We start from the raw sequence: 23847 nt of genomic DNA, 5'->3' as shown, positions 1-23847 counted from the left end.
CTTGCCTGACTTAGGGCATTGTAAATGGCCCTTAGTTCCAGGATATTTATGTGAAGTGACGTTTCCATGCTTGACCACAAGCCCTGGAAATTTTTTCCCTGTGTGACTGCTCCCCAGCCTCTCAGGCTGGCATCCGTGGTCACCAGGACCCAATCCTGAATGCCGAATCTGCGGCCCTCTAGGAGATGAGCACTCTGTAACCACCACAGGAGAGACACCCTTGTCCTTGGAGACAGGGTTATCCGCTGATGCATTTGAAGATGCGATCCGGACCATTTGTCTAGCAGATCCAACTGAAAAGTTCTTGCGTGGAATCTGCCGAATGGAATCGCTTCGTAAGAAGCCACCATCTTTCCCAGGACCCTTGTGCACTGATGCACTGACACCTGGCCTGGTCTTAGGAGTTTCCCGACTAGGTCGGATAACTCCCTGGCTTTCTCTTCCGGGAGAAACACCTTTTTCTGTACTGTGTCCAGAATCATCCCTAGGAACAGCAGACGTGTCGTCGGAATCAGCTGCGATTTTGGAATATTTAGAATCCATCCGTGCTGTCGTAGTACTATTTGCGATAGTGCTACTCCGACCTCTGACTGTTCTCTGGACCGTGCCCTTATCAGGAGATCGTCCAAGTAAGGGATAATTAAGACGCCTTTTCTTCGAAGAAGAATCATCATTTCGGCCATTACCTTGGTAAAGACCCGGGGTGCCGTGGACAATCCAAACGGCAGCGTCTGAAACTGATAGTGACAGTTCTGTACCACAAACCTGAGGTACCCTTGGTGAGAAGGGCAAATTGGGACATGGAGGTAAGCATCCTTGATGTCCAGAGACACCATGTAGTCCCCTTCTTCCAGGTTCGCTATCACAGCTCTGAGTGACTCCATCTTGAACTTGAACCTTTTTATGTAAGTGTTCAAGGTTTTCAGATTTAAAATGGGTCTCACCGAGCCGTCCGGCTTCGGTACCACAAACAGCGTGGAGCAATACCCCTTTCCCTGTTGTAGGAGGGGTACCTTGATTATCACTTGCTGGGAATACAGCTTGTGAATGGCTTCCAATACCGCCTCCCTGTCGGGGGTAGACGTTGGTAAAGCAGACTTCAAGAACCGGCGAGGGGGAGACGTCTCGAATTCCAATTTGTACCCCTGAGATACTACCTGCAGGATCCAGGGGTCCACTTGCGAGTGAGCCCACTGCGCGCTGAAATTCTTGAGATGGGCCCCCACCGTGCCCGAGTCCGCTTGTAAGGCCCCAGCGTCATGCTGAGGACTTGGCAGAAGCGGGGGAGGGCTTCTGGTCGTGGGAAGAAGCTGTCTGTTGTAGTCTTTTTCCCCTTCCTCTGCCCCGGGGCAGATATGAGTGGCCTTTTGCCCGCTTGCCCTTATGGGGACGAAAGGACTGAGCCTGAAAAGGCGGTATCTTTTTCTGCTGCGAGGTGACTTGGGGTAAAAAGGTGGATTTCCCAGCCGTTGCCGTGGCCACCAGGTCCGATAGACCGCCCCCAAATAACTCCTCCCCTTTATACGGCAATACTTCCATATGCCGTTTGAAATCCGCATCCCCTGACCACTGTCGCGTCCATAATCCTCTTCTGGCAGAAATGGACATCGCACTTACTCTTGATGCCAGAGTGCAAATGTCTCTCTGTGCATCTCGCATATATAGGAATGCATCCTTTAAATGCTCTATAGTCAATAATATATTGTCCCTGTCCAGGGTATCAATATTTTCAGTCAGGGAATCCGACCAAGCCACCCCAGCACTGCACATCCAGGCTGAGGCGATTGCTGGTCGCAGTATAACACCAGTATGTGTGTATATACTTTTAAGGATATTTTCCAGCCTCCTATCTGCTGGCTCCTTAAGGGCGGCCGTTTCTGGAGACGGTAACGCCACTTGTTTTGATAAGCGTGTGAGCGCCTTATCCACCCTAGGGGGTGTTTCCCAACGAGCCCTAACCTCTGGTGGGAAGGGATATAGTGCCAATAATTTTTTAGAAATTAGCAGTTTTCTGTCGGGGGTAACCCACGCTTCATCACACACTTCATTCAATTCATCTGATTCAGGAAAAACTACGGGTAGTTTTTTCACACCCCACATAATACCCCTTTTTGTGGTACTTGCAGTATCAGAGATGTGCAAAACCTCCTTCATTGCCGTGATCATGTAACGTGTGGCCCTACTGGAAAATACGTTTGTTTCTTCACCGTCGACACTGGAGTCAGTGTTTGTGTCTGGGTCCGTGTCGACCCACTGAGGTAATGGGCGTTTAATAGCCCCTGACGGTGTTTGAGACGCCTGGACAGGCACTAACTGAGCTGCCGGCTGTCTCATGTCGTCAACAGTTTTCTGTAACGTGCCGACACTGTCACGTAATTCCTTAATTACGGCCATCCATTCAGGTGTCGACTCCCTAGGGGGTGACATCACCATTATAGGCAATTACTCCGCCTCCACATCATTTTCCTCCTCATACATGTCGACACACACGTACCGACACCCAGCACACACACAGGGAATGCTCTGATAGAGGACAGGACCCACTTAGCCCTTTGGGGAGACAGAGGGAGAGTTTGCCAGCACACACCAGAGCGCTATATATGTATAGGGACAACCTTACAATAAGTGTCTATCCCTTATAGCTGCTTATATCTGTTATTTTGCCAAATAAGTGCCCCCCTCTCTTTTTTACCCTGTTTCTGTAGTTGCAGGATGCAGGGGAGATTCTGGGAGCCTTCCTACCAGCGGAGCTGTGTGGGAAAAATGGCGCTGTGTGCTGAGGAGATAGGCCCCGCCCCCTTCACGGCGGGCTCTTCTCCCGCTTTTTTTCTGGAAAACTGGCAGGGGTTAAATACATCCATATAGCCCAGGAGCTATATGTGATGTATTTTTCGCCAACTAAGGTAAATTCATTGCTTCCCAGGACGCCCCCCCCCAGCGACCTGCACCCTCAGTGACCGGAGTGTGAAGTGTGCTGAGAGCAATGGCGCACAGCTGCAGTGCTGTGCGCTACCTTATGAAGACAGGAAAGTCTTCTGCCGCCGATTTATGGACCTCTTCTTGCTTCAGCATCTGTAAGGGGGCCGGCGGCGCGGCTCCGGGACCCATCCATGGCTGGGCCTGTGATCGTCCCTCTGGAGCTAATGTCCAGTAGCCTAAGAAACCCAATCCACTCTGCACGCAGGTGAGTTCGTTTCTCTCCCCTAAGTCCCTCGATGCAGTGAGCCTGTTGCCAGCAGGTCTCACTGAAAATAAAAAACCTATTTAAACTTTTACTCTAAGCAGCTCAGGAGAGCCACCTAGATTGCACCCTTCTCGTTCGGGCACAAAATCTAACTGAGGCTTGGAGGGGGGTCATAGGGGGAGGAGCCAGTGCACACCAGCTAGTCCTAAAGCTTTTACTTTTTGCCCAGTCTCCTGCGGAGCCGCTATTCCCCATGGTCCTTTCGGAGTCCCCAGCATCCACTAGGACGTTAGAGAAAACCATTTATTTCCTATCCATGAAATAATTTAATGATGTTGATGGCAAAGGTAATGTAGATTTTCACACCAATCGAATGACATGCATATCTACTTTGGGAGCCAACTTCCCTTTTTAAATAGTCCACAGCCAAAAGAGAATAATAGGAATTCCATTTCTTTGGAATTCTAAACTTCTTACTCGGCGTAACCCAAGCCTCTTGTATAATTTCGGTCAGCTGTTCTGACACAGGAAACCCAGTCCTAACTGTTTTGGGACGTTTAAACACAGGTGCCTTAGATTTTATCAAAGGCTCTGCTGCCTCCTCTAAGGATAGAATGGCTTTCATAGAACTAATTAGCTCAGGTATGTCCACTGAGCTGGGGCCTTCCTCCTAGTCACTGTATGCAGACCCAGAGTGCGTTGAGTCCTCATCTGAAACATGTGTAGACTGTGAAGATGTTGTTTCACGTCTATGTGATTTACTTACCACCGGCCTTTCAGCCTGTTTTAGTTGAGAGGCTGCCGTTTTCTGTACTGGATGTGATAAACCCCAGGTGGAATATTGCATGTGACGGTTAATAGGGTAACCTATTCCTGGTATAGGAGCTGGCATTATCCGCTCAGCTATACTGGATAATGTCTGTGCAAAAGTAGCCCATGGTTGTTCAACTTGAACCTGTTCCTGCCTTGGATTATTCAAGATGCTTTGGTGAAAGCTAAAACAATTTGCACATAATCCATTTTGAACCAGATCCTGAGAGGTTAATGCAGTTTTGTAAAACAAACATGAAATGAGTGTAGGTGCTGCTGTGGGGAGTGTATCCTCCTCACTCTTGCCTCTCAGACATGATAAATAAATCACACACCTGTACAGTGTTTATTAAACAATTTGTGACTGCAATCACTTTAAAATTTGTTAAAGTGACATACAATCCGATCCCTTCCTGCCTTGTACCAGCACTGAGGATCAGAATTCAGAGAAACTGACAGAATTATAGGGTGTGGTATGGTATGCCGGTGGTCAGGCTCCCGGCGACCAGCATACCGGCGCCGGGAGCCCGACCGCCGGCTTACCGACAGTGTGGAGAGCACAAATGAGCCCCTTGCGGGCTCGCTGCGCTCGCCACGCTGCGGTAACCGGTGGCGCGCTACGCTATTTTATTCTCCCTCCAGGGGGGTCGTGGACCCCCACGAGGGAGAATAAGTGTTGGTATGCCGGCTGTCGGGATTCCGGCGCCGGTATACTGTGCGCCGGGATCCCGACAGCCGGCATACTGAAGACCACCCGAATTACAGTAAAGTCAACAGTCACACTAGCAATCAGTCACAGGTTATACATTATTATAATAAGCAATATGAGCACACAATCAACTACAGATACATTTGCAGGAGAAACATATTACTGCATTACCTTATATAGGAGATTAAACGTATTCAGTTGCACAGCAAAAGAAACAGCAGCAATAGTTTACAGACTCATATGCATCAGGCACTTATCCAACTATTTGTACTCAAAGGTAGACAGAGACTTAGTGCTGTATCACCCGGCTCATGAGAGTGGGATACAGGGAGACTTCACCCCGCTTCCAGGATCGATCAATACGTTCGTGAACGCTGAATGGATCCAGATGCTATTAGTGTACACAACCGCCCCGTGAACCTACAGTGAACACAGACGCCCAAGTGAACACCGACGCACCAGTCATACAGCCGCCTATGCTGCGACTGGGTCCTTTTAGATACACAGCGTCCCAGACGGAAGTGGGAACTCAGTTCATGGCGGGAACCTCAGTGGAAACTGGTCATGAACCGGGGGGGAGGGGCGACCAGGGGAGCGTCTTACTTCCCACTGCTGCCATCAACCCTACGGATCGCGGCCTCACACTACCCCTATAGCCTATGATCCCTGAGGCCTAGCGCTCGTGCACCTGAGGTGGCAGCTGCGTCAGCGACTGTTCGGTAGTCTCCATCCCAAAACAGTGTGGTTGTGTCTCGCGTTTCCCCTACTAAGTGGAACCGATGCCTTACCTTCTCCCAGTGCTCCGGCCACAACCTGGTAACGTCTGCTGGACTTGCTAGTACATCCTACACAGAACCCACCAAAACTGCACTGTACACGTGGGTAAGCGTTGTCGCGACCCGGCGTGGAGTTGTTGGAGTGACTCTTTCTAAGGTACGTTTAAGAAAGACTGCTCAAAAAATAAGATTTTACTTACCGATAAATCTATTTCTCGTAGTCCGTAGTGGATGCTGGGGACTCCGTCAGGACCATGGGGATTAGCGGCTCCGCAGGAGACAGGGCACAAAAATAAAGCTTTAGGATCAGGTGGTGTGCACTGGCTCCTCCCCCTATGACCCTCCTCCAAGCCTCAGTTAGGATACTGTGCCCGGACGAGCGTACACAATAAGGAAGGATTTTGAATCCCGGGTAAGACTCATACCAGCCACACCAATCACACCGTACAACTTGTGATCTGAACCCAGTTAACAGTATGACAACGTAGGAGCCTCTGAACAGACGGCTCACAACAATAATAACCCAATTTCTTTGTAACAATAACTATGTACAAGTATTGCAGACAATCCGCACTTGGGATGGGCGCCCAGCATCCACTACGGACTACGAGAAATAGATTTATCGGTAAGTAAAATCTTATTTTCTCTAACGTCCTAGTGGATGCTGGGAACTCCGAAAGGACCATGGGGATTATACCAAAGCTCCCAAACGGGCGGGAGAGTGCGGATGACTCTGCAGCACCGAATGAGAGAACTCAAGGTCCTCCTCAGCCAGGGTATCAAATTTGTAGAATTTAGCAAACGTGTTTGCCCCTGACCAAGTAGCTGCTCGGCAAAGTTGTAAAGCCGAGACCCCTCGGGCAGCCGCCCAAGATGAGCCCACCTTCCTTGTGGAATGGGCATTTACAGATTTTGGCTGTGGCAGGCCTGCCACAGAATGTGCAAGCTGAATTGTACTACACATCCAACTAGCAATCGTCTGCTTAGAAGCAAGAGCACCCAGTTTGTTGGGTGCATACAGGATAACAGCAAGTCAGTTTTCCTGACTCCAGCCGTCCTGGAAACCTATATTTTCAGGGCCCTGACAACATCTAGCAATTTGGAGTCCTCCAAGTCCCTAGTAGCCGCAGGTACCACAATAAGCTGGTTCAGGTGAAACGCTGACACCACCTTATGGAGAAACTGGGGACGAGTCCGCAGCTCTGCCCTGTCCGAATGGACAATCAGATATGGGCTTTTGTGAGACAAAGCCGCCAATTCTGACACTCGCCTGGCCGAGGCCAGGGCCAACATCATGGTCACTTTCCATTTGAAATATTTCAAATCCACAGATTTGAGCGGTTTAAACCAATGTGATTTGAGGAATCCCAGAACTACGTTGAGATCCCACAGTGCCACTGGAGGCACAAAAGGGGGTTGTATATGCAGTACTCCCTTGACAAACTTCTGGACTTCAGGAACTGAAGCCAATTCTTTCTGGAAGAAAATCGACAGGGCCGAAATTTGAACCTTAATGGACCCCAATTTGAGGCCCATAGACACTCCTGTTTGCAGGAGATGCAGGAATCGACCGAGTTGAAATTTCTTCGTGGGGCCTTCCTGGCCTCACACCACGCAACATATTTTTGCCACATGTGGTGATAATGTTGTGCGGTCACCTCCTTCCTGGCTTTGACCAGGGTAGGAATGACCTCTTCCGGAATGCCTTTTTCCCTTAGGATCCGGCGTTCAACCGCCATGCCGTCAAATGCAGCCGCGGTAAGTCTTGGAACAGACATGGTACTTGCTGAAGCAAGTCCCTTCTTAGCGGCAGAGGCCATGAGTCCTCTGTGAGCATCTCTTGAAGTTCCGGGTACCAAGTCCTTCTTGGCCAATCCGGAGCCACGAGTATAGTTCTTACTCCTCTACGTCTTATAATTCTCAGTACCTTAGGTATGAGAAGCAGAGGAGGGAACACATACACCGACTGGTACACCCACGGTGTTACCAGAACGTCCACAGCTATTGCCTGAGGGTCTCTTGACCTGGCGCAATACCTGTCCAGTTTTTTGTTCAGGCGGGACGCCATCATGTCCACCTTTGGTCTTTCCCAACGGTTCACAATCATGTGGAAGACTTCCCGATGAAGTCCCCACTCTCCCGGGTGGAGGTCGTGCTGAGGAAGTCTGCTTCCCAGTTGTCCACTCCCGGAATGAACACTGCTGACAGTGCTAACACATGATTTTCCGCCCAGCGAAGAATCCTTGCAGTTTCTGCCATTGCCCTCCTGCTTCTTGTGCCCCCCAGTCTGTTTACGTGGGCGACTGCCGTGATGTTGTCCCACTGGATCAATACCGGCTGACCTTGAAGCAGAGGTCTTGCTAAGCTTAGAGCATTGTAAATTGCTCTTAGCTCCAGTATATTTATGTGGAGAGAAGTCTCCAGACTTGATCACACTCCCTGGAAATTTTTTCCTTGTGTGACTGCTCCCCAGCCGTTCAGGCTGGCATCCGTGGTCACCAGGACCCAGTCCTGAATGCCGAATCTGTGGCCCTTTAGTAGATGAGCACTCTGCAGCCACCACAGAAGAGACACCCTTGTCCTTGGAGACAGGGTTATCCGCTGATGCATCTGAAGATGCGATCCGGACCATTTTTCCAGCAGATCCCACTGAAAAGTTCTTGCGTGAAATCTGCCGAATGGAATCGCTTCGTAAGAAGCCACCATTTTTCCCAGGACCCTTGTGCAATGATGCACTGACACTTTTCCTGGTTTTAGGAGGTTCCTGACTAGCTCGGATAACTCCCTGGCTTTCTCCTCCGGGAGAAACACCTTTTTCTGGACTGTGTCCAGAATCATCCCTAGGAACAGCAGACGTGTCGTCGGAGACAGCTGCGATTTTGGAATATTTAGAATCCACCCGTGCTGTCGTAGAACTACTTGAGATAGTGCTACTCCGACCTCCAACTGTTCTCTGGACCTTGCCCTTATCAGGAGATCGTCCAAGTAAGGGATAATTAAGACGCCTTTTCTTTGAAGAAGAATCATCATTTCGGCCATTACCTAGGTAAAGACCCGGGGTGCCGTGGACAATCCAAACGGCAGCGTCTGAAACTGATAGTGACAGTTTTGTACCACGAACCTGAGGTACCCTTGTGAGAAGGGCAAATTGGGACATGGAGGTAAGCATCCTTGATGTCCAGGGACACCATATAGTCCCCTTCCTGGTTCGCTATCATTGCTCTGAGTGACTCCATCTTGATTTGAACCTTTGTATGTAAGCGTTCAAATATTTCAGATTTAGAATAGGTCTCACCGAGCCGTCTGGCTTCAGTACCACAATATAGTGTGGAATAGTACCCCTTTTCCTTGTTGTAGGAGGGGTACTTTGATTATCACCTGCTGGGAATACAGCTTGTGAATTGTTTCCAATACTGCCTCCCTGTCGGAGGGAGACGTTGGTAAAACAGACTTCAGGAACCTGCGAGGGGGAGACGTCTCGAACTTCCAATCTGTACCCCTGGGATACTACTTGTAGGATCCAGGGGTCCACTTGCGAGTGAGCCCACTGCGCACTGAAACTCTTGAGACGACCCCCCACCGCAGCTGTTTGTACGGCCCCAGCGTCATGCTGAGGACTTGGCAAAAGCGGTGGAGGGCTTCTGTTCCTGGGAATGGGCTGCCTGCTGCAGTCTTCTTCCCTTTCCTCTATCCCTGGGCAGATATGACTGGCCTTTTGCCTGCTTGCCCTTATGGGGACGAAAGGACTGAGGCTGAAAAGACGGTGTCTTTTTCTGCTGAGATGTGACTTGGGGTAAAAAAGGTGGATTTTCCAGGTGTTGCCGTGGCCACCAGGTCCGATGGACCGACCCCAAATAACTCCTCTCTTTATACGGCAATACTTCCATGTGCCGTTTGGAATCTGCATCACCTGACCACTGTCGTGTCCATAAACATCTTCTGGCAGATATGGACATCGCACTTACTCTTGATGCCAGAGTGCAAATATCCCTCTGTGCATCTCGCATATATAGAAATGCATCCTTTAAATGCTCTATAGTCAATAAAATACTGTCCCTGTCAAGGGTATCAATATTTTCAGTCAGGGAATCCGACCAAGCCATCCCAGCGCTGCACATCCAGGCTGAGGCGATCGCTGGTCGCAGTATAACACCAGTATGTGTGTATATACTTTTTAGGATATTTTCCAGCCTCCTATCAGCTGGCTCCTTGAGGGCGGCCGTATCTGGAGACGGTAACGCCACTTGTTTTGATAAGCGTGTGAGCGCCTTATCCACCCTAAGGGGTGTTTCCCAACGCGCCCTAACTTCTGGCGGGAAAGGGTATAACGCCAATAATTTTCTATCGGGGAAAACCCACGCATCATCACACACTTCATTTAATTTATCTGATTCAGGAAAAACTACAGGTAGTTTTTTCACACCCCACATAATACCCTCTTTTGTGGTACTTGTAGTATCAGAAATATGTAACACCTCCTTCATTGCCCTTAACATGTAACGTGTGGCCCAAATGGAAAATACGTTTGTTTCTTCACCGTCGACACTGGAGTCAGTGTCCGTGTCTGTGTCGACCGACTGAGGTAAATGGGCGTTTTAAAGCCCCTGACGGTGTTTGAGACGCCTGGACAGGTACTAATTGGTTTGCCGGCCGTCTCATGTCGTCAACCGACCTTGCAGCGTGTTGACATTATCACGTAATTCCTTAAATAAGCCATCCATTCCGGTGTCGACTCCCCAGAGAGTGACATCACCATTACAGGCAATTGCTCCGCCTCCTCACCAACATCGTCCTCATACATGTCGACACACACGTACTGACACACAGCACACACACAGGGAATGCTCTGATAGAGGACAGGACCCCACTAGCCCTTTGGGGAGACAGAGGGAGAGTTTGCCAGCACACACCAAAACGCTATAATTATACAGGGACAACCTTTATATAAGTGTTTTTCCCTTATAGCATCTTAATATATATAATCATATCGCCAAATAAGTGCCCCCCCTCTCTGTTTTAACCCTGTTTCTGTAGTGCAGTGCAGGGGAGAGCCTGGGAGCCTTCCCACCAGCATTTCTGTGAGGGAAAATGGCGCTGTGTGCTGAGGAGAATAGGCTCCGCCCCCTTTTCGGCGGGCTTCTTCTCCCGTTTTTCTGAGACCTGGCAGGGGTTAAATACATCCATATAGCCCCAGGGGCTATATGTGATGTATTTTTTAGCCAGAACAAGGTATTCTCATTGCTGCCCAGGGCGCCCCCTGCAGCGCCCTGCACCCTCCGTGACCGCTGGTGTGAAGTGTGTGACAACAATGGCGCACAGCTGCAGTGCTGTGCGCTACCTCATGAAGACTGAAAAGTCTTCTGCCGGCGGTTTCTGGACCTCTTCGCTTTTCGGCATCTGTAAGGGGGTCGGCGGCGCGGCTCCGGGACCGGACTCCATGGCTGGGCCTGTGTTCGATCCCTCTGGAGCTAATGGTGTCCAGTAGCCTAAGAAGCCAATCCATCCTGCACGCAGGTGAGTTCACTTCTTCTCCCCTAAGTCCCTCGTTGCAGTGAGCCTGTTGCCAGCAGGACTCACTGAAAATAAAAAACCTAAAAACTTTTTCTAAGCAGCTCTTTAGGAGAGCCACCTAGATTGCACCCTGCTCGGACGGGCACAAAAACCTAACTGAGGCTTGGAGGAGGGTCATAGGGGGAGGAGCCAGTGCACACCACCTGATTCTAAAGCTTTATTTTTGTGCCCTGTCTCATGCGGAGCCGCTAATCCCCATGGTCCTGACGGAGTCCCCAGCATCCACTAGGACGTTAGAGAAAAAAAAACTAGTAAGACAAAAAAAAATTAATAAAAAAAAAAAAAAAGCTTATGGCTGCTAAAAACCAGCATCCCATTGACCATGGTCAGGCTCCTGCCTTAAGCTTTAATCGTTTGGTGCCAATCCGCTGTCGCTACCTCATATCTCAATGTTATCCTGTGGATAACCTGTGGACGCTGCAGGAGAAATAGGAAATTGCAGAAGACCAGAGAGGAAATGACAAGCGCATGAATAAGAGATCTGATAGCCTCCAGAGTGAGGAAAGGTCTGATCCTTTAGGTGTTGCGGAGGTGAAAATTACAAGACTTACTGACAGTATGAATATGGGGATGAAGGCGACAGAGGATTCAAGTAGGACCCCTATAAGCGGACGTGGGGAACAGGCAAGAGGATAGAGGGCCTGATTCATAGAAGTACGCAAAGCCAATGTTCCACCGAACTGAGCGATTAACGGCAGACTGCGCTTCTGCTGCATTTGCTTTGTGCATGAGTCTAGGTGCCCCTTGCATGCAATGAGGATTCTTTCGCAGAGTGATTGACAGGAAGTGACAGTTTGGGGGTGTTAATATAGTGTTGGTTAAAACACAGCATGTCATTGCTGTTTTCCAAGCGTATATTAAAATGTCAGCTGCGAGCCCCAACATACAAAAACATGGTGCCTGCATGACTACTGCCGGGTCCAGTCTGCATAGTAGCCACAGGTCTACCCTTCAGCCTGATGTTACTTGTTCATGTGTATAGGCTGCGTATACGTCTACACAATTGCGAATGATTTGTGGTAGCTCCAGTGGACGTCTCTTTCCATTTCTGGGCATTAGTTTCACTTGCGGATATCTGCAACTGCATTGTGTAGAAAATTGCACTTGCAGCTGCATTAGCGTCCTTCTTTGAAACAGACCCAGTGTTAGATACAGAAAGAGGTGGGAGGGAAGAGAGACCATAAGATTAGCTTAGTCTTAGACATGGTAAGCTTAAGAAAGCGCTAGGACAACCAGGAAGAAAGACAGTTGGAGATGATAGGGAAAGGGGGAGAGGTCACAGTAGTAGATTTTTGGAGCAGAAATCATTTACAAGGCAAAACCAAGTCAGTTCTGCCTTGTAAATGATTGTTGCTTAAAAAATACGGGCAGACTCGCGAAAATTCCGGAACGGCCTACATCTTGCAGGCTATTACATATTACCTTAGCTCTACTTATATGCTCTATTAATGTCTCATGGCTTAAGTATGAAACTTTCCCCATGTATAGTAAACAAGGTCTGTGTGACATTCTACCTTGAATTGGATGACCTTGCCCACACTCTTAAATTCGGGTACAACATCAGCATAAAATTCTAAAAACTGCTGGTAAATTTCTTCTTCTCCGTATTCCAGGCTGGCATCTGTGTCATAATCGTCCCTTCTACATTGCTCCATCCCAAACGTGACAAACATAGCACGGATGAGCAGCGTCTGACTGGAGGAAGGGTAGCAGTGCTTACGGGAACACCTGTGTCATATGAGGAAGAGAACAAACACAGAATGTTTTTGTTAGTCTACATATAGTATTCAACCATAATAGTCTACATATAGTATGCAACCATAATAGTCTACATATAGTATGCAACCATAATAGTCTACATATAGTATGCAACCATAATAGTCTACATATAGTATGCAACCATAAAAGTCTACATATAGTATGAAGCAACCATAATAAAAACTGCCGTACATAATTCTGCTGTTAGCATACCCTGGACCTGGCGCAATCGCTCAGTTTATGTCTCCCTTACCTTTATTCCCTTACTCACATAATTACATTGTCTCTGTTGACTGTTAATCCTCTTAATATCAGAGAATACCCTCAGTGATACATATCTCCCAACTGTCCCGCATTCAGCGGGACAGTCCCGTTTTCCACCACGGAGGGCTGGGGAGTTGGGGGGGGGGGGTGCACACATTGCTGCTCTGCATGGCATGGCAGAGCAGTGGGAGATGAGGAGAGCAGATGCCGTGTGACAGAGACTGGGACTGGTAGTAACAATGTATGTACAAGACTTGGAAGAGAAGAAAGAAAGGCACATCATACAGCCTGGTTTCTATTCTGAAGCACAACTTCCAGGCAAGGTATTCATAACATCACAGCCACGCCTTCATTTCAGCTTCATACAAACACAAATAATAACAAAGTAATTAATAACTTTAGTCACTAGATGGCAGCAAGAACATATTTAATCATACAAGTAAAAATATATGAATTGTAGAATAGCTTTGAAATGCATAATCTATATACACAAGGTACATAATGGGCACACTGAAGTAAGACAAGGGGAAACTGTCAAGGTCCGGCGGATCAGGTCCCGGGAGTCCCGGTACTTACCTGTCCGGACGTTCTGGCGCGGTCCCTCCAAAGGGGGAGCAGGCAGCTGGCGCTGGTCTCAGCTTGCAGGGAGGTCTGGGAGGCCAGGGGGCAGAGTTGAGGTATGGGTGCGGCCATCTTGGAAGGGTCACCTGACCCAAATCGTCCAGTCACCAGTGTGACTTGCAAAGTCAATGAGAAACAGCCTGCAGGTATAAACCTGAGGCTTTCTGGGTGAGAAATCGCCAGTGCAACGTCTCTCACACAGTCTTGTGTGTGCTAGTTAATCTGTGCTTCACAGCCTTGCTCCTGTAGCATCCTGTTCCTGGAATTCTTCTGATTCACCGGATTTCGTGGTCATTTCGGCACACTAGCTGATCCTCCGGTTACCTTCGCTCCCTGAACCCTCAGCTCATTCCAGTCATCAGCTGACCTACCTCCGGTCAAATGGTTCAGAGGCGAGCAACTTACTAGGTTAGATATGTTTATACTTAAAAAGAGGTGTCTAAGAGGAGACATTATTCATCTTTACAAATATATAAGGGGAAAATACATGGAGCTATCAGGAGATTTGTTTAATAAGAGATCTCTTCACAGGTCACGCGGACACCCTCTGAGGTTCAAGTAAAGAACATTTCATACCCAATGAATGAAGGAGTTCTTCACAGTAAGGATTTGGAATTCTCTCCCAAAGAAAGTAGTAATGGTAGACTCAATATGTTTAAAAATGGATTAGATAAATTTCTAACTGAAGCAATAATAAGAATTTACTCACCGGTAATTCTATTTCTCAAAGTCCGTAGTGGATGCTGGGGACTCCGTAAGGACCATGGGGATTAGCGGCTCCGCAGGAGACTGGGCACAACTACAAAGAAAGCTTTAGACTACTGGTGTGCACTGGCTCCTCCCACTAAGACCCTCCTCCAGACCTCAGTTAGGATACTGTGCCCGGAAGAGCTGACACAAATAGGAAGGATTTTGAATCCCGGGTAAGACTCATACCAGCCACACCAATCACACCGTATAACTCGTGATACAATACCCAGTTAACAGCATGATAACAACGGAGCCTCTCAACAGATAGCTCAACAATAACCCTTTAGTTAAGCAATAACTATATACAAGTATTGCAGACAATCCGCACTTGGGATGGGCGCCCAGCATCCACTACGGACTATGAGAAATAGAATGACCGGTGAGTAAATTCTTATTTTCTCTAACGTCCTAAGTGGATGCTGGGGACTCCGTAAGGACCATGGGGATTATACCAAAGCTCCCAAACGGGCGGGAGAGTGCGGATGACTCTGCAGCACCGAATGAGAGAACTCAAGGTCCTCCTCAGCCAGGGTATCAAATTTGTAGAATTTAGCAAACGTGTTTGCCCCTGACCAAGTAGCAGCTCGGCAAAGTTGAAGAGCCGAGACCCCTCGGGCAGCCGCCCAAGAAGAGCCCACTTTCCTCGTGGAATGGGCTTTTACTGATTTAGGATGCAGCAGTCCAGCCGCAGAATGTGCAAGCTGAATCGTACTACAGATCCAGCGAGCAATAGTCTGCTTAGAAGCAGGTGCACCCAACTTGTTGGGCGCATACAGGATAAAGAGCGAGTCAGTCTTTCTGACTCCAGCTGTCCTGGAAACATACATTTTTAGGGCCCTGACTACATCCAACAACTTGGAAGCCTCCAAGTCATTTGTAGCCGCAGGCACCACGATAGGTTGGTTCAGATGAAAGGCTGATACCACTTTGGGAAGGAACTGGGGACGAGTCCTCAATTCTGCCCTATCCATATGGAAAATCAGATAAGGGCTTTTACATGACAAAGCCGCCAATTCTGAAACACGCCTGGCCGAAGCCAAGGCCAACAACATGACCACTTTCCACGTGAGATATTTTAAATTCACGGTTTTCAGTGGCTCAAACCAATGTGACTTTAGGAAATCCAACACCACGTTGAGATCCCAAGGTGCCACTGGAGGCACAAAAGGGGGCTGAATATGCAGCACTCCCTTAACAAAAGTCTGAACTTCAGGTAGTGAAGCCAATTCTCTCTGGAAGAAAATCGATAGAGCCGAAATCTGGACCTTAATGGAACCCAATTTAAGGCCCATAGTCACCCCTGACTGTAGGAAGTGCAGGAACCGGCCCAGCTGAAATTCTACCGTTGGGGCCTTCCTGGCCTCACACCACGCAACATATTTTCGCCATATGCGGTGATAATGGTTCGCGGTTACTTCTTTCCTAGCTTTTATCAGCGTAGGAATGACTTCCTCCGGAATGCCCTTTTCCTTCAGGATCCGGTGTTCAACCGCCAAACGCAGCCGCGGTAAGTCTTGGAACAGACAGGGCCCCTGCTGCAGCAGGTCCTGTCTGAGCGGTAGAGGCCATGGGTCCTCTGACATCATTTCTTGAAGTTCCGGATACCACGCTCTTCTTGGCCAATCCGGAACAATGAGTATAGTTCTTACTCCTCTTCTCTTTATTATCCTCAGTACCTTTGGTATGAGAGGAAGAGGAGGGAACACATAAACCGATCGGTACACCCACGGTGTTACCAGAGCGTCCTCAGCTATCGCCTGCGGGTCTCTTGACCTGGCGCAATATTTTTCTAGCTTTTTGTTTAGGCGGGACGCCATCATGTCCACCTGTAGTTTTTCCCACTGGTTTACAATCATTTGAAAGACTTCTGGATGAAGTCCCCACTCTCCCGGGTGGAGGTCGTGCCTGCTGAGGAAGTCTGCTTCCCAGTTGTCCACTCCCGGAATGAACACTGCTGACAGTGCTAACACGTGATTTTCCGCCCATCGGAGAATCCTTGTGGCTTCTGCCATCGCCGTCCTGCTTCTCGTGCCGCCCTGTCGATTCACATGGGCGACTGCCGTAATGTCGTCTGACTGGATCAGTACCGGCTGGTTTTGAAGCAGAGGTTTTGCCTTGCAGGGAAGTCTCCTGACTTGACCATAGTCCTTGGAAGTTTCTTCCCTGTGTGACTGCTCCCCAGCCTCGAAGGCTGGCATTCGTGGTCACCAGGACCCAGTCCTGTATGCCGAATCTGCGGCCCTCTTGAAGATGAGCACTCTGCAGCCACCACAGCAGAGACACCCTTGTCCTTGGAGACAGGGTTATGAGACGATGCATCTGAAGATGCGATCCGGACCACTTGTCCAACAGGTCCCACTGAAAGGTTCTTGCATGGAACCTGCCGAATGGAATTTTGCTTCGTAAGAAGCTACCATTTTTCCCAGGACTCGCGTGCAGTGATGCACCGACACGTGTTTTGGTTTTAGGAGGCCTCTGACTAGAGATGACAGCTCCTTGGCCTTCTCCTCCGGGAGAAACACTTTTCTCTGTTCTGTGTCCAGAACCATCCCTAGGAACAGCAGGCGTGTCGTAGGGACCAGCTGTGACTTTGGAATGTTTAGAATCCAGCCGTGCTGTTGTAGCACTTCCCGAGATAGTGCTACTCCGACCAACAACTGCTCCATGGACCTCTCCTTTACAAGGAGATCGTCCAAGTACGGGATAATTAAAAACTCCCTTTTTTCGAAGGAGTATCATCATTTCTGCCATTACCTTGGTAAAGACCCTCGGTGCCGTGGACAGTCCAAACGGCAGTGTTTGGAATTGGTAATGGCAATCCTGTACCACAAATCTGAGGTACTCCTGGTGAGGATGGTAAATAGGGACATGTAGGTAAGCATCCTTGATGTCCAGGGATACCATGTAATCCCCCTCCTCCAGGCTTGCAATAACCGCCCTGAGCGATTCCATCTTGAACTTGAATTTTTTTATGTATGTGTTCAAGGACTTCAAATTTAAAATGGGTCTCACCGAACCGTCCGGTTTCGGTACCACAAACAGTGTGGAATAGTAACCCCGTCCTTGTTGAAGTAGGGGCACCTTGACTATCACCTGCTGGGAATACAGCTTGTGAATTGCCTCTAGCACAGCCTCCCTGCCTGAGGGAGTTGTCGGCAAGGCAGATTTGAGGAAACGGCGGGGGGGAGACGCCTCGAATTCCAGCCTGTACCCCTGAGATACTACTTGAAGGATCCAGGGATCCACCTGTGAGCGAGCCCACTGATCGCTGAAATTTTTGAGGCGGCCCCCCACCGTACCTGGCTACGCCTGTGGAGCCCCCGCGTCATGCGGTGGACTCAGAGGAAGCGGGGGAAGAATTTTGATTCTGGGAACTGGCTGACTGGTGCAGCTTTTTCCCTCTTCCCTCGTCTCTGTGCAGAAAGGAAGCGCCTTTGACCCGCTTGCTTTTCTGAAGCCGAAAGGACTGTACCTGATAATACAGTGCTTTCTTAGGCTGTGAGGAAACCTGAGGTAAAAAATTTTTCTTCCCAGCTGTTGCTGTGGATACGAGGTCCCAGAGACCATCCCCAAACAATTCCTCACCCTTATAAGGCTCTATGTGCCTTTTAAAGTCAGCATCACCTGTCCAGTGTCGGGTCTCTAATACCCTCCTGACAGAATGGACATTGCATTAATTCTGGATGCCAGCCGGCAAAATATCCCTCTGTGCATCCCTCATATATAAGACGACGTCTTATGTTCGCAAAATAGTATCCCTGTTTGACAGGGTTACAGACCACGCTGCAGCAGCACTATCTGCAGGTCTCAGTCTAGTACCTGAGTGTGTAAATACAGACTTCAGGATAGCCTCCTGCTTTTTATCAGCAGGTACCTTCAAAGTGGCCGTATCCTAAGACGGCAGTGCCACCTTTTTTGACAAACGTGTGAGCGCCTTATCCACCCTAGGGGATATCTCCCAGCGTAACTTATCCTCTGGCGGGAAAAGGTACGCCATCAGTAACTTTTTAGAAATTACCAGTTCCTTATCGGGGGAACCCACGCTTTTTCACACTTCATTCACTCATTTGATGGGGGAACCAAACACTGCCTGCTTTTTCTCCCCAAACATAAAACCCTTTTTTAGTGGTACTTGGGTTAATGTCAGAAATGTGTAACACATTTTTTATTGCCGGGATCATGTAACGGATGTTCCTAGTGGATTGTGTTTATGTCTCAACCTCGTCGACACTGGAGTCAGACTCCATGTCGACATCTGTGTCTGCCATCTGAGGGAGCGGGCGTTTTTGAGCCCCTGATGGCCTTTGAGACGCCTGGGCAGGCGCGGGCTGAGAAGCCGGCTGTCCCATAGCTGTTACGTCATCCAGCCTTTTATGTAAGGAGTTGACACTGTCGGTTAATACCTTCCACCTATCCATCCACTCTGGTATCGGCCCACAGGGGGCGACATCCCATTGATCGGCATCTGCTCCGCCTCCACATAAGCCTCCTCATCAAACATGTCGACACAGCCGTACCGACACACCGCACACACACAGGGAATGCTCTGACTGAGGACAGGACCCCACACAGCCCTTTGGGGAGACAGAGAGAGAGTATGCCAGCACACACCAGAGCGCTATATAATGTAGGGATAAACACTATCACTGAAGGCCCATACACACTTGACGATGCACACATCGTTAACGACCGTCGTTAACGACTTCCCTTGAACTTCCCTTGAACAGCTGAGCAAACGACATGAGCATACACACTACCAACGACCAAAGACGAAAGATGAAAGACCAAAGACGAAAGATGAAAGACCAAAGACGAAAGACCATAGACCATTCATCGTTAAAGCATTCAAGCTGAACAGTTTATTAAAATAATGAGCTGGTGAACAGTGGCTTGGTCGTTGGTCTTTCACACCATACACATTCAACGACGTCTCTGGTCGGTAACGACCATAATGGAAATTGAGCATACATGCTCCACAGATGAACGATGGACGTTAACGTCCCGCTGGGCCGCGCATCGTTGGTCGTTGGATGCATACACACTTGACGATATATTGAACGACGTCGTTCATGAGGGCTGAAATGAACGACATCGTTCATTTTATCGTCAAGTGTGTATGGGCCTGAGTGAATTTTCCCCAATAGCTGCTTGTATAAACAATATTGCGCCTAAATTTAGTGCCCCCCCTCTCTTTTTAACCCTTTGAGCCGGAAAACTACAGGGGAGAGCCTGGGGAGCTGTCTTCCAGCTACACTGTGAAGAGAAAATGGCGCCAGTGTGCCGAGGGAGATAGCTCCGCCCCTTTTTCGCGGACTTTTCTCCCGCTTTTTTATGGATTCTGGCAGGGGTAATTATAACATATATAGCCTCTGGGGCTATATATTGTGATTATTTTGCCAGCCAAGGTGTTTTTATTGCTGCTCAGGGCGCCCCCCCCCAGCGCCCTGCACCCTCAGTGACCGGAGTGTGAAGTGTGTATGAGGAGCAATGGCGCACAGCTGCAGTGCTGTGCGCTACCTTGGTGAAGACTGAAGTCTTCTGCCGCCGATTTTCCGGACCATCTTCATGCTTCTGGCTCTGTAAGGGGGACGGCGGCGCGGCTCCGGGAACGAACACCAAGGACGGGTCCTGCGGTCGATCCCTCTGGAGCTAATGGTGTCCAGTAGCCTAAGAAGCCCAAGCTAGCTGCAAGCAGGTAGGTTCGCTTCTTCTCCCCTTAGTCCCTCGTTGCAGTGAGCCTGTTGCCAGCAGGTCTCACTGTAAAATAAAAAACCTAACATATACTTTCTTTCTAGGAGCTCAGGAGAGCCCCTAGTGTGCATCCAGCTCGGCCGGGCACAGAAATCTAACTGGGGTCTGGAGGAGGGGCATAGAGGGAGGAGCCAGTGCACACCAGATAGTACCTAATCTTTCTTTTAGAGTGCCCAGTCTCCTGCGGAGCCCGTCTATTCCCCATGGTCCTTACGGAGTTCCCAGCATCCACTAGGACGTCAGAGAAATTTTACATCTATATAGCCCCTGGGACTATATATGATGTATATTTTGCCAGCCAAGGTGTTATCTATTGCCCTCAGGGCGCCCCCCCCCCCCCAGTGCCCTGCACCCATCAGTGACCGAAGTATGAGGTGTACATGAGGAGCAATGGCGCACAGCTGCAGTGCTGTGCGCTACCTTGGTGAAGACTGAAGTCTTCTGCCGCCGATTTTCCGGACCTTCTTCGTAGCCTAAGAAGCCCAAACTACCACCTGTTAGGTAGGTTCGCTTCTTCTCCCCTTAGTCCCTCGCTGCAGTGAGTCTGTTGCCAGCAGATCTCACTGAAAATAAAAAAACCTAAATATACTTTCTTTCTAGGTGCTCAGGAGAGCCTCTAGTGTGCATCCAGCTCGGCCGGGCACAAGAATCTAACTGAGGTCTGGAGGAGGGTCTTAGTGGGAGGAGCCAGTGCACACCAGTAGTCTAAAGCTTTCTTTGTAGTTGTGCCCAGTCTCCTGCGGAGCCGCTAATCCCCATGGTCCTTACGGAGTCCCCAGAATCCACTTAGGACGTTAGAGAAATAGTATTTAAATGAATGTACTTAGTAAAAAAAATGCATTATAGTTGTCAACACTTGAGTCAGTATGGTTAAACCTATGGTTACGTACAGAATAGTGTATAGTCTTTTATACAGGTTGAACTGGATGGACAACTTGTCTTTTTTTCAACCTCATTAACTAGGTTACCTGGAAGTGTGAAGTTATATCCTACAATAAACACTAAATAAAATGTGTAGAGTCAGCCCTACATCTACATACAGTTACACTAATAGAACATAGAAGAATAGTCATACATACTACAGGCCACATAAACAAACATGGCTACTAATGACCATACTACTCATACGTTCAGCAATGGAAACAGTGGTAAGTGTAGTACAAAAAGCGCTAGATGGAACAGGTTAAGATAATTTGGGATTTAGCACTGATTTTCTAAGATCTCTGCCCTTACCTCTCACCAAACCGACAGGCACCAGTTTTCAGATAGAAAGGGCAATTAGCTCGATCCTTTTCTGTACCATATCCTTCAGGTGCCTCTGGATTGTGCCAATTACCACCATTTTCAAGCTGTAGACAAAAGACAAAAGACAGAACATTACCCAGCAACTGTCAGGTCTCTGAAGAATGTGTTGTAATTATGCTGCAGTTTCCCCAGGAAGCAAAATGTAAATAATTCTATTACAATTCTATTTCCCCTGTGTGTTAGTCTGACACTTAGGTTACCCCCATGGCTAAAGGGATTTTCACCTTAGATAGAAGGTTGAATATTGTATTCTTTGGCTGAGCTCTATTTTAAAGACAGTCTTTCTATGCATTAAATCCAATAATCGTGCAAACTTCTTTCCTGAGGCTGTAGATTATAAAGTCACCTGTAACCTTCAACCTCACTGATTGACAAGGCACTCTGTGAATTGATTGGGTGCATGTTCACAATAGATCAGGGATATTATTTATGGGCTGAACTAGAGCGTGCAGGCGACAAGTCCACTTTATCTCATAATCCCACCAATTGAATATTTACATATAATACTGAATACCACATCTTACCTGACTCTCTGCTTCATCCAGCATCTTCTGCACGGCTTCCTAGAAATGGTGTAAACACAGGGCTAGTGAATACCTCCATGGTGACAGTATCTGCTTTTGGGGTTAAGAACCTCTAATATTATTAGCAATTTATAGAAAGCAAAGAATACAATATAATCCTACATATGAATTGGTGTAGTTCACAGTGCCCTGCAGGAAATGACAACATGTCTGCCACCCTTAGGAGACAACAGCAGCCATGAATACTGATGTGGTTTGTTTGTTTGTTTGTTTTTTTGCAGAAGGAGAATATAACTATCTTATAAATGGGACCACCTATGAGACAATAAGGAATGAACATGCCAGAAATTGTGTGTCCCTCCACCAGTGTCAGATTGCTCACAATCTCTGTAGTCAGATTACAGCTATGTGTCCGCTCTCATCTTAAGTTATATTCACGGCAAATGCGGCTCGTTTGCCGCAGAAAGTGTGCTAGGGACAATTCGTGGGCACGTGCATACGCACCCGCTTCCATAGGAATGCAAGTACATACGCAAGGCGGCGACTAGGCGCGTCAGGGTGCATGAGATCGCTGCTGTGATGGGTACGCATGCGGCAGACGATATCAAGTAAGATGAGAACGGACACATCTGTACCTACCCAATAAAGGTCATTCACTGAATGATCCACGCTCCCAAAATAACAGTTTTATTCCGAACTGTGTGTAACTTAAAGGAAGATTCCACACAGGGAGAACACCACCACCAGGCCACAGCACTAATCCAAACCACCCTACAATGTTTAAATAGTGCCTTTCACGGTCAGCAATTGGAGAACTAAAGTTTGTGGGGACTAAAGCTTGAATTTATAATCTGTTGAGGACATGCTTATGGAAGAAGGATGGGGGGGGGGGGGGGGGATACCCTATGAAAGGATTTCAAATAATCAAATCCTGCAGGTTTTTTATAATTACAAGGCCATTCCCATCACTATGGAAAGCTTTCACAAGCAGCTCAACAGATGATCTGTCCGGAATAGCATTCATCTGTGTCGATATTGTTAACATTTGGATTACTGCAGATCACATCGGCGTGGTGTTACTTGTCATGAGCTTCTGCTGGATGCAGGTTACTTGCGGAGAGGAAGCAGAATGCAGCAGTCCTTATAAACCCATAAGTTACATCAGCAGCAGCTCATTAGTTCCTGGAGTTTAAGTCACCTGCGTACAGCAGACTGTATATGTTACAGCATACGGGAGGAAACTTTGATGCTTATTCAAACACATCCTACAAGAGTTCACATAATTCTGAGCATTCTAGTATTACATTTGTAAATGTTAATAACAAAAGCAATATATTTTTGTAACAAAAAGATACATCTCGATGCAGTGAGGCGTGACTGGGCTTAGCTGGCAGCTTTGCACGTGGAAACAAAGTTAAGGAATAAAACATTCAGCAAACTTACAGACAAATGACCCAGATTGCTATGTAACACATACTAAATAAAATACACAAAATAACCTTCTGTATTAGCAAAATACATTAAAGCGTTAAGTATACACACTTTGAAGGGGTGGTATGTATACATGGGCAGATTCATTAGATATTTAAATAGAAATTCAGTATAATAAATAGCATGAAGTAGCCTGGGGGGGGGGCGCATTAGTTGTATACGTACAGGAAGGGCAACCACTAAAACTCCTTCCATTGACTTTTCGTACACACACATTGCATGTACTGTGATGGGGACAAATGAACTTGAATGTGTCCCGGGAATGATTCTAAATAACGTGTAAACTTTAAGAAACTGTAAAGTACATTTCCTCACAGGCCATTTAATGTGCTA

The 23847-nt window shown here is 48.0% G+C and overlaps 1 protein-coding gene across 2 annotated transcripts in view; it reads right to left on the bottom strand.

The window, feature by feature from the left end:
- Positions 1 to 23847, bottom strand: part of ZRSR2 (zinc finger CCCH-type, RNA binding motif and serine/arginine rich 2) — a 135600-nt gene that overhangs the window by 74078 nt on the left and 37675 nt on the right. For both annotated transcript variants that reach the window (XM_063955799.1, XM_063955800.1), the window contains exons 6-8: positions 22024 to 22062; positions 21428 to 21543; positions 12565 to 12778 (exon numbers count right to left, since the gene is read on the bottom strand). In XM_063955799.1, the coding sequence (XP_063811869.1) occupies positions 12565 to 12778; positions 21428 to 21543; positions 22024 to 22062 (369 nt within the window). The remainder of the gene's footprint in view (positions 1 to 12564; positions 12779 to 21427; positions 21544 to 22023; positions 22063 to 23847) is intronic.

This window comes from Pseudophryne corroboree, chromosome 2 (genome assembly GCF_028390025.1).
Source record: "Pseudophryne corroboree isolate aPseCor3 chromosome 2, aPseCor3.hap2, whole genome shotgun sequence".
Classification (NCBI taxonomy): Eukaryota; Metazoa; Chordata; class Amphibia; order Anura; family Myobatrachidae; genus Pseudophryne; species Pseudophryne corroboree.
This window is presented reverse-complemented; position numbering and strand designations above follow the sequence as displayed.